The sequence below is a fragment of the Anser brachyrhynchus genome (assembly GCF_964034855.1).
Source record: "Anser brachyrhynchus genome assembly, chromosome: 1".
Taxonomy (NCBI): Eukaryota; Metazoa; Chordata; class Aves; order Anseriformes; family Anatidae; genus Anser; species Anser brachyrhynchus.
In genome coordinates, this window is record NC_137694.1 from 208,450,434 (window position 1) to 208,464,145 (window position 13,712).

At 42.8% G+C, this 13,712-nt stretch overlaps 1 protein-coding gene across 7 annotated transcripts in view; it reads left to right on the forward strand.

Moving 5' to 3' along the window:
- The window catches only part of TENM4 (teneurin transmembrane protein 4), a 1,681,110-nt gene that overhangs the window by 1,334,148 nt on the left and 333,250 nt on the right, over nt 1-13,712 (forward strand). For all 7 annotated transcript variants that reach the window (XM_080576311.1, XM_080576312.1, XM_080576313.1 and 4 more), the window contains 2 exons: nt 3,639-3,927; nt 8,424-8,693. In XM_080576311.1, coding sequence (XP_080432437.1) covers nt 3,705-3,927; nt 8,424-8,693 — 493 coding nt within the window. In that variant the 5' untranslated portion in view covers nt 3,639-3,704. The remainder of the gene's footprint in view (nt 1-3,638; nt 3,928-8,423; nt 8,694-13,712) is intronic.

Below are 13,712 nucleotides of genomic sequence, written 5' to 3' on the forward strand. Positions count from 1 at the left end.
AAGAAAGAAAGAAAGAAAGAAAGAAAGAAAGAGAGAGAGAAACCTAATGTGTTTTTGTGGTGACCTTTCCAGTCTTCTTACAAACAGCAAGAGGGAGAGAAAGGGCTGAGGAGAGTTAAATTTATAAAGACATGAATGAATTGGGAATTGAAGCACTGTTATAGAGGAATGTGCATGTGAATGGTGCAAATTTACAGGACTATTTCTGATGAACTGTAGGAGGAATTTCAGTTTTTCAGCACCTTTCTTTACGAAAAGAAAAACCTTCATCTGGTGGGAATTCAGTCAATTTCCTCATGTTTTTTTGGCCATTTCCTAAGTTGCAAGGTTACTAATGGTAATTTCAGACCCTGTTTGTACCTTGTGGCTCTAACTGTGCAGAAAGGTTTTCTTGGCACGTGTGCTTCTCCTGCTAGTGGGTTTATAAATGACTGACCCTTCCTAGGAATTACTGCAATACTCATGAGCAGCTAGAAGCCCCCTTTCCTCATTTCTTTTTTGTAGAATACAGTAACTGCTTTTCTTGCTCAAATTTTGCTATCTCCAGCCCTCATGACAATAAACCACAATGTCAGTGTTTGTTATAACAGCTCTTACTACAGCGTCCTTGTGAAGGAGCCTGTTTTAAAGTGTTTTATTGAAAGGTATAACAAACCTGGTCCTTTTGAGGATTTCACACAAACAGAGGTAGTATAAAGGAGATAAACCAATTCAATAACAATTGAAAAAAAAAAAAAGTCACATTTTTCCAAACAAAAAAGGCTTTGTTTTTTAAGGGAGGAAGATAGTGTAATGAAGAGCAGTCAGATGTTCTATTCCATTTACATTTTTGAACTAAGTACCAATAAACTTAATTCAATACAGCAAAATGTCTACCTTTATTTGGTAGACCTCTTAAACACTATTACTATATTAAACAGGTCCTTAGAAGACTGTTTCTTCTTCATTCAGTCTGAAGTCTTTCCATCTCTCAGGCCCTTATTCAGCAAAATGCTTAATGTGCATAAATTTTGGGCAGTGAGGAATACCATTTGCACTCACTGTATTGAACGTACACAGTTCATGAATGAAAATAGGTCAGTGACTTTGGTGGGTTTAAACACATGTTTAAAATCAAAGCGGTGCTCAGAAGCTCTGCGGATGACTTGAGTAAAGCTCATTTATGGCATACACTCCCAATCCTCCATTCATGTTCAATAGGTTCTCTGTGCTTTGCTGACAAATAGGATGTGTGAACTTGGTCTGCTGCCATCACTGGAATAGACTGGGAGAGAATTCAGTGGATTTTTGTTTTTGAAGTAGTGTCTTAATTTCTGAGAAGAGTGCAACAGAAACGACACGAGTTGTCAGAATTTGGTTCTGTCATTGCAAAGTTCCTTTTGGAGGTTAAAGGGACAAAACCCAGTGAGCAGTCTTTGTAAAGTCAGAGTCACAGAAACAAGAGCAGGGCTGTCTTTTTCTCTGACCAGCTGCCAGTGTATCTCATGGCCATCCCACAGCCCTTGCTCCATGGGATCCTTGAATGGCTGGTGGTGTGGGGCAGCTGCGGGTCCCTGTGGTGCCAGCCCTGCTCCAGCAGGGCCACCCCGAGCAGGGGGCCCAGCCCCACGTCCAGGCGGCTGCTGGAGATCCCCAAGGAGGAGCCCCCAGCCCCTCTCTGGGCAGCCTGTGCCAGGGCTCCGGCACCCGCCCAGCCCAGCAGTGCTTCCTGAGGGGCAGAGGGCACCTCCTGGGCTCCAGGCTGGGCCCGGGGCCTCTGGGCCTGGCCCCGGGCACCCCTGAGCAGAGCCTGGCTCCGGCCTCTCGGCACCTCCCGGCAGTGCCGGTGGCCATGGCTGGCAGCCCCCGGAGCCTCCTCTGCTCCAGGCCCAGCAGCCCCAGCTCTCGCAGCCTCTCCTCACGGCAGAGGTGCTCCAGGCCCTTCGGCACCTCGGGGGCCCTGCGCTGGGCTCTCCCCAGGGTGCCCAGCTCTGGCTGGGGCTGGGGGGCCCAGCGCTGGGCCCAGCACTGCAGGGGCGGCCTCAGCAGCGCTGAGAAGAAAGGCAGAGACTCCCTCCTGCAGTCCCTCATCAACTTAGAATCCTTAGAGAATACACTTAATTATGCTTGCACCAGACAGCTCAGTGAGTGAGAAATTTGTAATAAAATGCTGTCTTCAAGCCCCTGCATTACTATTACGAATTGTAGGGTATTATGAATTGTTAGGGTCTTCCATTCCTCACAGGCTTTTGGAGAGCCACAAATGCTGTGTTACACCACATCCCTCTAAACCAACTTGTAAAACTCACAGCACATCTCACCTTTACAGTCGTGTTGTAGCTGTGTTGTGCTGCAGCACAAATCCAGGGCATAGCATCGAAAACAAGGCTGGGCTCTAAGAAGTGTAGAGGATCAAGATTTCATTAGCACGTTCAGGATTTAGCCTTTCAAGACAGAAACACCAATGGAATGTGATTAATACCTTGCCAGTGTATTTCCATACTTACTCGGTATGAAAAAGACTGAGGAGTGATAGGTATTTTCAATTCCTTTTCCTGTCTAGTAAACAACCATATTCTACTCTAGCATTCCAAGACACAGCTCCTGTTTTTTTGCAGTTAGGAGGGCTCAGCTCCCAAGAAACCCAACCTGTAATTGCAGATTTGCAACATAAATGAATAAATAAAATAATAGTAATAATGCTTGGTTTGTGGGTTTTCTCAGTATTTTCCCTGTAAACCAGTTTAGGTACTCAAGAATTCAAAAATGTATTTTACCATCTTGCTGCAAGTCATAGAGCTTTTTTTTTTTTCAGTGTTTCTGTTCTGTTGCATTTAACAAACTTAAAGTGAAAATACAATTTATTAATTATTTTGACAAACGTACTTTTAATACATGGTGTATTTTTTATATCAGTTTTCTCTGTGTGCAGACATGCTTTCATTCCAGTGCGTATACACACTGGTTTTCCACAGACAAATATCCCAGGCCATGCTGTTACATGAAGGAGAGCATGTAACATTTCTTTGCACTTTCTCAACTCTGCTAAGTTCTAATATGTTTCTAGCTGGGTAAAGAGAAGCTATCTGAATACAAAGATATTTGCATCTGATTTCCATCCATATCTCATCCCTTAATTCTTCTTTCCTTCCTCTCCCTGTTTGCTTTCTTACACACTCTCGTTATTTTTTTCATTCCTAATAAACTCGTAATGTACCATAACACTTTTAAAAGCATAGGACAGCATTTTCCAAAGTCTTCCATGTGCCCAAATAGAGACATTTCAGCATGGCCTGATTTCCCACCAATTAGGTGACCGTTGTACATAAAATGTGCCTCCAGGAGGTGTCTGAGTCACTTCCTGTGGAAATAAGACACAGAAAATCACAATCAGTTTGAAATCCTCAAGTTCAAGCCCAGTTTGGACAGATGCAGGTTGCTGCATGCATGTATCCCGTTAGCCAGTGTAATTAGTAAAGTTCTGAGTCACACGTAATTGAGACTTTCTTCCCATCGGTAATTGCTCTAGGAGGGTTTTCCTGCAGTCCATTAAGTAACCTCTCTTTTGTTCAGTGCAAGAATGTATAAAAAAGGCAAATTAGCCTTCTGGTGCCCAAAGGCATGAGCATAGGTACTATTTCTTTCATTCTTTCTTTCAGATTATCCCATTCTGACCACTACACAGACGTCATTATTTTAATGTTGAATACTCAGACAAGAGTGCCATGGATGTAAAAGAAAGGAAACCGTATCGATCTCTGACTCGGCGCCGCGATACCGAGCGCCGCTACACCAGCTCCTCAGCAGAGAGCGAGGACAGCAAGGTTCCCCAGAAGTCCTACAGCTCCAGCGAGACCCTGAAGGCTTATGATCAAGACTCCAGGTTGACCTACAGCAATCGGGTCAAAGATATGGTGCACCAGGAGGCTGATGAATTCTGCAGAGCAGGTGAGCGCATCTCAGCAGGAGCTGCTGTAAGCAGTGAGAGTTAAACAACTCGGTGCTGAGAGCTTGGGGTGGGTAGGGGGCTGCTTTTGAAAGACTGTGAGGCTGAAAGCAAGATATAGTGAAGGAGAGCAGCAAGGAACATCTTCATTGTTTTGTACAATTGTGGAATGTATGCAAACTGGTGACTTTAAGTGGGATACCACTAGCCTGTGTTCATTAGCATCAACTAAAAGACATTCTCTAATTACGAGTGTTGGGAGTACAGAGAGGTACTACTCTTATCCCACATTCTAGAAGAAAGTTGGAGGCTGTCTTGTATGTGTTGTGTGCATCTGCAACAGCCCATTGACACTTCCCGCTGTGAAACCAGACACAGTGGGAACATGCTGCACAGTCCATCTCCATGTATACTGATGTTGCATGAAAAGTCCTGGAAATTCCTGAGCAACCTGCTTCTAGGTGTTCCTGTTTGAGCAGGGCTGTCAGACCAGATGACTTCCAGAGGTCTCTTCCAAACTCATCTGGTCTGTGATTCTGAAGTCCCTGCCTGCTTAGGTGTCCTTTTTTTTATGTCATGTGCTTGCTCTGTCATGAAGTCAACAAAGATCCCAAGGCAGAAGACAACCAAGGGATAGTACTACTGTCACACTGTCCATCAGGGCTACAGAAAAAAACAAGAAGCCTGGAGGAACTGCAGATGAGCTGAAACATCCTTGACATTGTACATGGCCTGCAGGCTATGGGTTTGAGACAAGGACAAGTTCTAGTATTAAAAGGGTGGCGAAGAGACACGTTTAGGACTTTTAGGACTCCATTTAGCGAATATGGGTCAGCATGGGCTCCAGAGTCCTAACTGACATTCCAGATATTTTCCTTTTTATTGCTAGCTTGAAGTCAGGTGCAGTTACATTTTTGATGCTGTTGTTGCCTACGTGAGGTAGATTTCTGGCTGTTTCTATAATCTCATAGTCTCATTTTCATTTTTCTGTAGAGACATGAGTAACTTAGTTCAGAAACCAAGCAGGGTTTCACATAAATTATTTTTAGAAGTCCATTGAGAAAAGCATAAAATGGCAGAGCAAGTCAAATGGAATAGGCAGCAATCCAGACAATGAACATAAAAGAGCTGACCCTGACTGCTCTGAGCGCGCACACTGGTGTTTAGAGAAGCTGATTCTCCAAAGGAAATGCATACAACTGCACTAGTTTAACTTGGGGACTGCTTAATTTCACTCTTCAAACACCATGCAGTTGTGGTTTTGGTGCAAAACTCATCTTTAAGGCATTCCCAAGGAAAATGACTTGCAGAAGTCTCTTAGGGCGCATAGTCTTGGTATTTGTATTTCGGGAAAGTTGCAGCAGGCAATAATTAACAAAAGGGGCAGTAGGTGTTGTAAGTAATAGTTTGCAGTCATAAAAAGAGTTTCCCTCTTAGCAACTCTGAAGTACTTCATCCTCTCTAAGGAATCTAAGAAGTTATAAAGAAAAGGAAACCTTTTAGGCCATTGAGTTTGCTCACTTCATACAATATATTCACCATGCAGGGTAGATGTGAATTAGTATAGGTCAGCGGTTTTCAGCCTGAGGGTCTATGAGGCCACGCAGATCTATGGACTTCTCCTAAGAAGTCCACAAAAGAGAAATAAGAAAAGCCAGTCTATTGACAGGGAGTATAAATTTGCTATACAGAAGCTCATAATTCCCTAGGAAAAAAAAAAATGTAGGATACTGAAAAATGCTAAAAACTATTGGTCTAAGTGGCTGAAATTGATTGAGAGGTTAAGGTTAACCACATCAGGGGGCTGGTTCTACTTCTGATATATCACCCACAGGTTTTTCATTTTACAATTTTCTCCCAGTTTCTCCTGAGAGTCCCCAAACTGTTCTGAAGAATGATAACAATTACCCTGGACTTTCTGTGCCACATTTTCCACTGGCAGAAAGCCATAAATGGACCTCACTTTGTGGTGCTTCTTGGGCTCATGCCAACTGAAACCAAGCCTTATTAGCTTGCACGACATCAACAAAGCAAAGTGAATTTCTCTCCTGCATTGGTTTGGAAGGCAGAGGAGGGAAACATTTCAAATTGACCAAATAAATTCAGTAAATAAACAAGTCAGCATTTAAATGGTTTTAGCTAGAGTGTGAGTGCCAGCAAACGTGCAAGTCAGCACAGGAAAAAATAGACCAGATCTGAATTAAAAAGTCTCAGATATTTATTATCTTCCTTTTATTGACTTGAGTTCTTCCAGCTTAAAAGGCAACAGTGAGCATAGAATATGAAAATCGATGCATCTCCTGCTGTTTATTGCAAATAAATTTGATTTTCAGTTAATTGTAGCAGTCATTTTTCATAATTTATGAGCTGCTGTTACTGGAGAGTATCAGTCACACTGCATGTTGATGTGTTGGATGATGAGTGTGGCTTGTTGCAGGGGAAGGTGGAAGTCACCATTGGTGACTCAAATGTGCAAGCAAAACCAGAAGATGCTGTTCTCCAGTTCTCCACAGAGGATGGTTTGAAAACTATCCCAGCTTTGCCCAAAAGTCAAAACTGGAAGAGTGAGGTCTCTAGGGATTTACTACTTCTTTGCTTTTGTAATTTAGGTCAAGTTCATTTGTTACTTCGTGCTGTGGAGTGGTAAGAGGATGCTCTCTCAGACTTGTTTTGCAGCCAAGTTAAATGGATTAATCTGCCACAAGCTTGCACTGTGCTCCCCAAGCAAGGCTACAGGGTTCAACGGATGTGTGAGCCCCAAGCATCCTCATCTGTCCACTCTCTCTGAAAGCTTTAATTTTTTCTGGTCAATTAAGAACGTGTGAAGTTCATGAATGCTTTATACAGTTTAAGTGTTATCAGCTGTAGATCCATAATCAGCTGAACCATGGTTATTTCCTCCTGACGTCAAGCAGTTCCTTTACCGAACTTTAGGTTGACATGTTGTCCAGTCCCGTTATTCACTTTGCATTCAAACATCTCCTTCTCTCTGTTCCCTATGAGATGCAAAGTCACTGGAATGAAAAAGCATGGTAAAAGAGCAGCTGATCATTCAGTGCATGTGTGCTATAATGCAAACCCTTCCCCGCCCAGCAGGACACGAGGACAAGCCAGAGTGTTTCCACAAGCATGAAACCAGACTCTGGAAAAGTAGAAATCTGACTGTTTCTATTGGATCCATGTTTTCCACCATGTGATATTTTACATCAACAAATAAAAACGCGAGGAGAACCACATGCTCTTGTGGTTTTGAGCACGGAGAGAAGCATAACTCAGTTTTGGATACAACCTTGAGGCTGAGGTCCAGACCTGCGGAATGATTTTCAATAACGGATAGATAAGAACTTTGCTGTTCTAAGCGAGGTTGGGGACTGAACAGTCCTGGAGATCACGCGTTCAGATCCAGCTTGTAGAAACACGTCTGAGCCACAAACACTGCTCTAAGACTGAGTCTGGGGCTTGCACGTGAACTTGGCGGTTTGGGCTCAACAACTCTTTTGATTGCAGGGGATTTATTTATTGAAATAACAGGAGGAAGCCAACTAGACTGATTGTGATCAGCGGTGTTGGTATCCGGCCACAGTCCAGGGCCTGATGCCTCCTACTGGTTAATAGATAAAGTTCCTTAATCCGTCTGACCAAGGTGTACTGTAACAGGAGCGGGGTACATTGTGCCACGTAAATGCACGGTGCAGATAAAGGCACTCACAGGTGGCCAAAATCCTTTAAAGACATTCAGGGCTGCAAAATAAAAGATTGCATTAATAAATAAATATGTATTAAAATAGAGGCACTAATTGCTCTCTCCAGCTCTCTCATGCAACTTTCTGAACAAAGCATGCTAATATTTGAAGACTCCTTCACATCGATTTGGTCTGATTTTGAAGCTCAGCAGGTAATGAGACATGAACTCAAGAGTCATTTTTCAGGTTATATTTTTAGTCAGCTAAACAATGGCATCTATTTGCAGCCAAATAACCTCCGCTGTGACTGTGTCAGAATGAATGGCTAAACCGAGTCAAGTCGTGAGTGGTCAGCCAGAGGAAAGTGAGATCACCCAAGGAAATTTAAATCCCCAATTTGTAATTTCATTGATTTCAAGGAGCAGAACTCACTCAAATTTCCTACTGTAGTACAGTTGCAAGGTATATGATTTTTTTTGTAATCATTGCATTCCCCATTTTGCTTTTCTCTTTCTCCCGAAGAATTCCATCCCCTTTGCTTTCATATGCGATGATTTTATTGAGCAAGTCCTGAGTTTTAGTCAGACACAAGGTTCCAGAGGCAGGAATCCAGCTGTTTTTTTTGGTCTTGGCATAGTCACTTGGTGTCCCATTAACCAACACCATGAAACAGGGCAACTTTTCCTGTGATGTTAGGACTCTGGAGCCGGAGGGTCTCGGTTGAAGACAGAAGATGAATGGTTCTGCCATTTGACACGTGCTAGGTGAAACTGTCCCCTATTAAAGAGTAACCAGGCTGCTGTGTTTTCTCCCAGGAGCCAACTTCTCCTTGCGAGAGCTGGGTCTTGAAGACGTGACGCCCACACACGGGACTTTGTACCGGACTGATATCGGGCTGCCTCACTGCGGCTACTCCATCAGCACCGGCTCAGATGCCGACACAGAGGCAGACGTGGTCATGTCACCCGAGCACCCCGTGAGGCTCTGGGGACGCAACACCAAGTCCGGGCGCAGCTCCTGCTTATCGAGCCGGGCCAACTCCAACCTCACCCTCACCGACACGGAGCACGAGAATACCGAAACTGGTAAGTGCCATGGCAGCCTCGAGCTCGACCAGCAATGCCACTTCTTGCCACTCCACCTTAATCTTCCTTAGTTGTATTTTTTTTTTATCAGACTCAGAGAAAACACTCTTCTAATAGCGCCGTGTCGCAGCCTTTTGTACTGTCCTACAGTGTGTTTGTTAATAAACTGCTGGAGAAGCTCCTACTTATTTATCACAGCGACAGAGATCATTAAGCGGCTGTAATACTTTCTCTGCTTTTTGTAGCGACCTTTCAGACAAAAAGCATTTAAATCTCCCCTTCCCTGGCTGATGCTGCTCTTATCTTTGCTACAGATTTTCGGGGCAGATAATTTCCTTCTTTTCCTCACTGGTTCCTTGACAGGAGCCGTTTCATTTATGTAAATCGGCTGACTGCTCTCTGAAGGAAAACGGTGGTGAAATATTTTTAGAAGCCTTTTTCTTCGTGAGAAATAAAAGCTGAAGGTCACGAATTTTTTATCTCAGTAACTTTGCATCCCCAGCTGCAGGGACTCCTGCATGCCTTTTGTAAGTCCCGCGAACCTTTTGGTCAGCAGTTCTGCCAAGCAGTGTAGGAAGGAGAGAGGATTTTGATTCAATTGCAGCTTGACCCGGGGGTTCACACAGCCATATATGCCTTTGCACCTTTAATTCAATTATGGCACAGCCTGCTTCTTAATATAGCTGCTGCGTACAAGTCATCGGGCGCTTGAGCTCAGCTCTGAAAGCTGATGTGAAATGACTGCATTGCTTGTTCTCGTTATGCTTTTTGCCACAGTATTATAGTGACAAATGATGATAACTTTTCCTTTGGAAGCCATGACACAGTGAGACATACACCACCCACATGATTTTATGTTTAACTCCAACAAAATTACAGTGGAATCTTATTAAGTTTCTGTTCAGTGATAATGATATATTAGGCAAAGTTCAAAGATAAATGACCTTCTATTTAATGGATGTACAGAAGAATTTTCTTAAAAATGTATCTTTATGATATATTTTTTTAAAGTTTATTGGTGTAGTCTCTTACAGCGTTTCACTCAGTAGGACAGGCAGATAATGCAGTGCCAGAGTTTAGCATTTTACTTCCTAGCCTTGTGTTTTCATCAAAAGACAGAGGGATTTTGCACGCTCCCCAAAGCAAACACCTTGGACTTGTGTCCTGTTCTCGTTTCCATATCCCTCTCCTGCGCTTTATATAGTGGTGTATGAGCAGCTGTGAACCTATCCCATACATTTTTCTTTCCATGCCTCCTAAGAAAAGCAAACCACAGAATTCTAGCCATTTTTTTTTCCTTAAGAGAGAAGAATTCCATTAGCTACTGGAGTCTTTTTCACCAGTTTCCGTAATGCTATCTCTACACGTGCAAATGCAACTCTGTACCTACAGATCACTTACAAATGAAATTATATTAGCAACAACACATTAGCAACAGCACATGCCTTGAAAGGCTTTACTGAAACTAATAACAGAGGAAGGAGTACTAATGTCAGGACTGAGACAACCTCCAGTTCCTCTTCCCTTAAATTTGATGAGACACTAACCATTTGTTGAACCACCATAGCAATTAGAAAAGGGAAGACAGCAAGGTGGAGAACATATCTGCAGGATTTTAAGTGCTGTCCAAACATAGAAGTTTACTTGGCTCCTAAGCATTTGCAGTCTTAGGTGTTGAGTATTTTGAATGAGACAGTCTATATCGTAGTCAAAAATATAAAATCTGTGTAGCATAAATATAAACTAGAGAGGGATGGTGTGCAGAATCTAATCGTGTTGTTCATATTGACAAAAAATAGAGGTGTGGAACACAAAGAATGCAAGGGAAAATATTACAACCCAAATCATGCTGTTGGAGAGCTTGAGCTGGTACTTGAAACAGACTTCCCTGGGAAGAAGGGAAGAGATAAGAGACATCAGCCAGATTCAGGTGAGAAAAATTTGCCCAGAGCTGCAAGAGAGACACATAACTTCAGTTGTAGGGACTAAGGACAAAATCTTAAGCCTTCAATGTACACAGATAAAATGTGGACATCTTTATTTTGTATTTTCTTGGCACAGGTAAAGGTGTGACAAACATTTGCAAACAAACCCCTCACAAACTGAAACCTGCTGTTGGAGAATGCGAAGCCTGGGATACACTCAGAAATTCTGTCTAGCAAATGGAAAGATTGCTCTGTCACTTTGCACAGAAGCAGTGTTACTGTGGGCCCTCTGCAACTAGCTATCACACAGGCTATTTTGAGAAATCCCAGATTTATAGGAGAAATGTTTTCAAGAAGACATGAAATTTTGCTAATGGCAGCATAAAGTAACATAATGCTATGACTCAGTTTACAGGATACCTTTATTAGTCAATATTAATTGTTGACAGTATTGATAGAAGTTATAGCCTTTAGCTGAAGTCAATATGGAGCTTTATGAACCTGCCATCAATAGAAGATTTTATGGGGCCCATTAAACCAACTTTTCCAATGAAGGTTAACGTCAGCGATTTTTATGTTGTTCATTATTTATCCAAAATGAATAATCAGAATTTACTTCTGATGTTTCTAAATCCAAAGCTGTCGAAACGCAATTCTACCAAGACATTCGCTGTGTTCTTAGAAAAAGAGAAGTCTGGCTCCCTCAAAAAGCGGGTTTTCTTTTATTTGAGGAGTGGTGATGCCTTGAAGGAACAGATATGCTGCTCAGTAAATGCGGCCACAATCCCCCTCTCTGTCTTTAAGGAAACCGATGAAGTGGTCTGGTTCCATGGCATATTACAGTCCATAAATCACTTGCACAGGCAGCTGGCATGAAAAGCCATGCAATGTTTTATCTAAACTGTTCCCAGGCTTTCCAGGAGGTTGAGTACTTTTACTAGGTTAGGAGTTTGTTTTCACTGAAGTTAGCTTGAGTTACAACCCTGGCATTGCCTTGAGCTCAGACCCTGCACACCCAAAGAGCCCCAGAGGCTTCTCCTTGGTTGGCCAGTGCTTTCTGCTCAACCTGGCTGGTCACTTGGCAGGAAAGGGGATGGAGGGGACAGCTTAAATCACCACAAAATCACCACACCTCATCCAGACTAATGCAATCACTCTATGCTGCTAATATAGCAGCCATTTAATGAAGCTTAAGGGTTATTTTGCATCATGACCACCTAGGTTAAGCTGAAGTTGTGAACTCATATCAACAGTTCAGGTCCGTGCACAGAAAAGTGTTTGGGTGCTCAGTGTCTAAGCAAATAATTTAGGAGAATTTTTTTCCTGTGCTATTTCACACGGTTTCTCAGCAAGAGTAATTCAAACAAAAGAAGCTCCTGAGGTGATCATTTGGATCTGAGCCTGGCATCAACTTAACTGGTGTCACCTTAGGCAACCCTGAACAGGCTTTGCTCTGATTTGCTCTACTTCTTTACTATAGATACGAGCAACATGGAGGAGAACGCGGTAATAGTTTTCCAGAAAATGACTTATTTTGCAGCAATTCAGTCAAAAGCAAAATATTTCTAGTCATAAACATATCCTCTTAAAAATACAGAACCACAGAATAATTTATGTTGGAAGCTGTGCTTAAAGCAGGGCTAACTTTAAGGTTAGATCAGGTTGCTCAGCACCTTATCCAGTTGCATTTTGAGTATCTCCCAGGTTGGACAGTCCACAACATCGATGTCCCAGCTCTGGTGCTGACCATTCGTATTGAGAACAATTCTTCTTTGAGGTAGTCAGAGTTTCTACTGTCCACTCTCTCTTGTTCCCTCACCATGCTTTTCCAAGAACAGTCTGGCTTTATCTCTTGTATATCCCCACATCTAAAACAGTTAAAAGATAGCCACTGCTTTAGTCATCTCTTCTCCAAGCTGAACAAAGACACCTTGATCCTCCTCTCATAAATGGTTTGTAAGTAGTAGGCACTGGCAGAGGTAGTCAGAGAAGTCTGGGGAACTCCAGTTCTAAAAGGTCTGAGGTGTAAACCAGACACATAGCTGCTGGTAACCATCCAGGTTGGATGCTGCCTCAGTCAGAGTTATTGTACCTGTTGTCCTCTTGAGCATCCCTTTGTCCTGTTTCAATAGTTTGTAGCATTGACAAGCTTTCTTTGGTTTCAGGGGGCATGCAGGACTGTTCAGACTGGGCTTTGAGAACCTCGTGGTTTTGTACTGTCTAGGACACTCTTAACAGATGTAGAGTTGGACAGCGTTTGTTGGTTAGCACCCATGAAACAGGCTCTGAATATCTCCTTCTGCTCCATAGGGAAGGTCCTACCCTAAACCCACCCAAACCATTGTGAATCATGCTAATAGTCTCCCAATGGATCTGAGCATGAGGGGGACAAAAAATACTGATATTGCCATACCTGCCTCCTGCTCCCAGAACAAAACAAAACAACACACACACTTTTCTCTCTGCCTTCGATGTGATAAAGAACTTACTGGTTTATTCAGTGCAATTGCTTCAGGATCACTTTAGACCTGGGTCAACCACATTTTAAAAATTTGTCTTTGTGAAAGTGGGTTGCTGCCCTTTTTTTATTAAAAAGAAAATACAATTTAACTTTCAGCTATTCCAAAGAAGCCGAGGCAATCTCAAGATTCACTTCATTTTTAATCAGGGTTTAGTGCTAATTTCCACCAAGGCATGCAGTCGGTTAAATGTGAGAAGGAGCTGGAGAGAGGGGGAGCGGTTTCTTCATTAGCAGTACAAGTCAGCAGTGATTAATGCTCTGTACATGTGCAGAGTGGAGCTGATGTTTCTCTCTGTCGTCATCTCCTCTTGGGAAGAATGTGGGCAGTATCAAGAGGCCACAAGGATCTCACAGACAGGATGAGTAACATCAGATGGCTTGAGACAGTTCAACCGAGATGGAGATGATATAGAACTAAATGCTCAGTTGTGATATATTGTATGAAGAAATTATTGCAGCAGAACTGTTGCTGAAGTGTGGAATTTTCTTATCTAGCAGACTGAGAGATAAGTAGACACGAACTAAAATTCCAAATCTAAGCACCCTGGAAGCCAAAATTCAGTCTGCAAGACC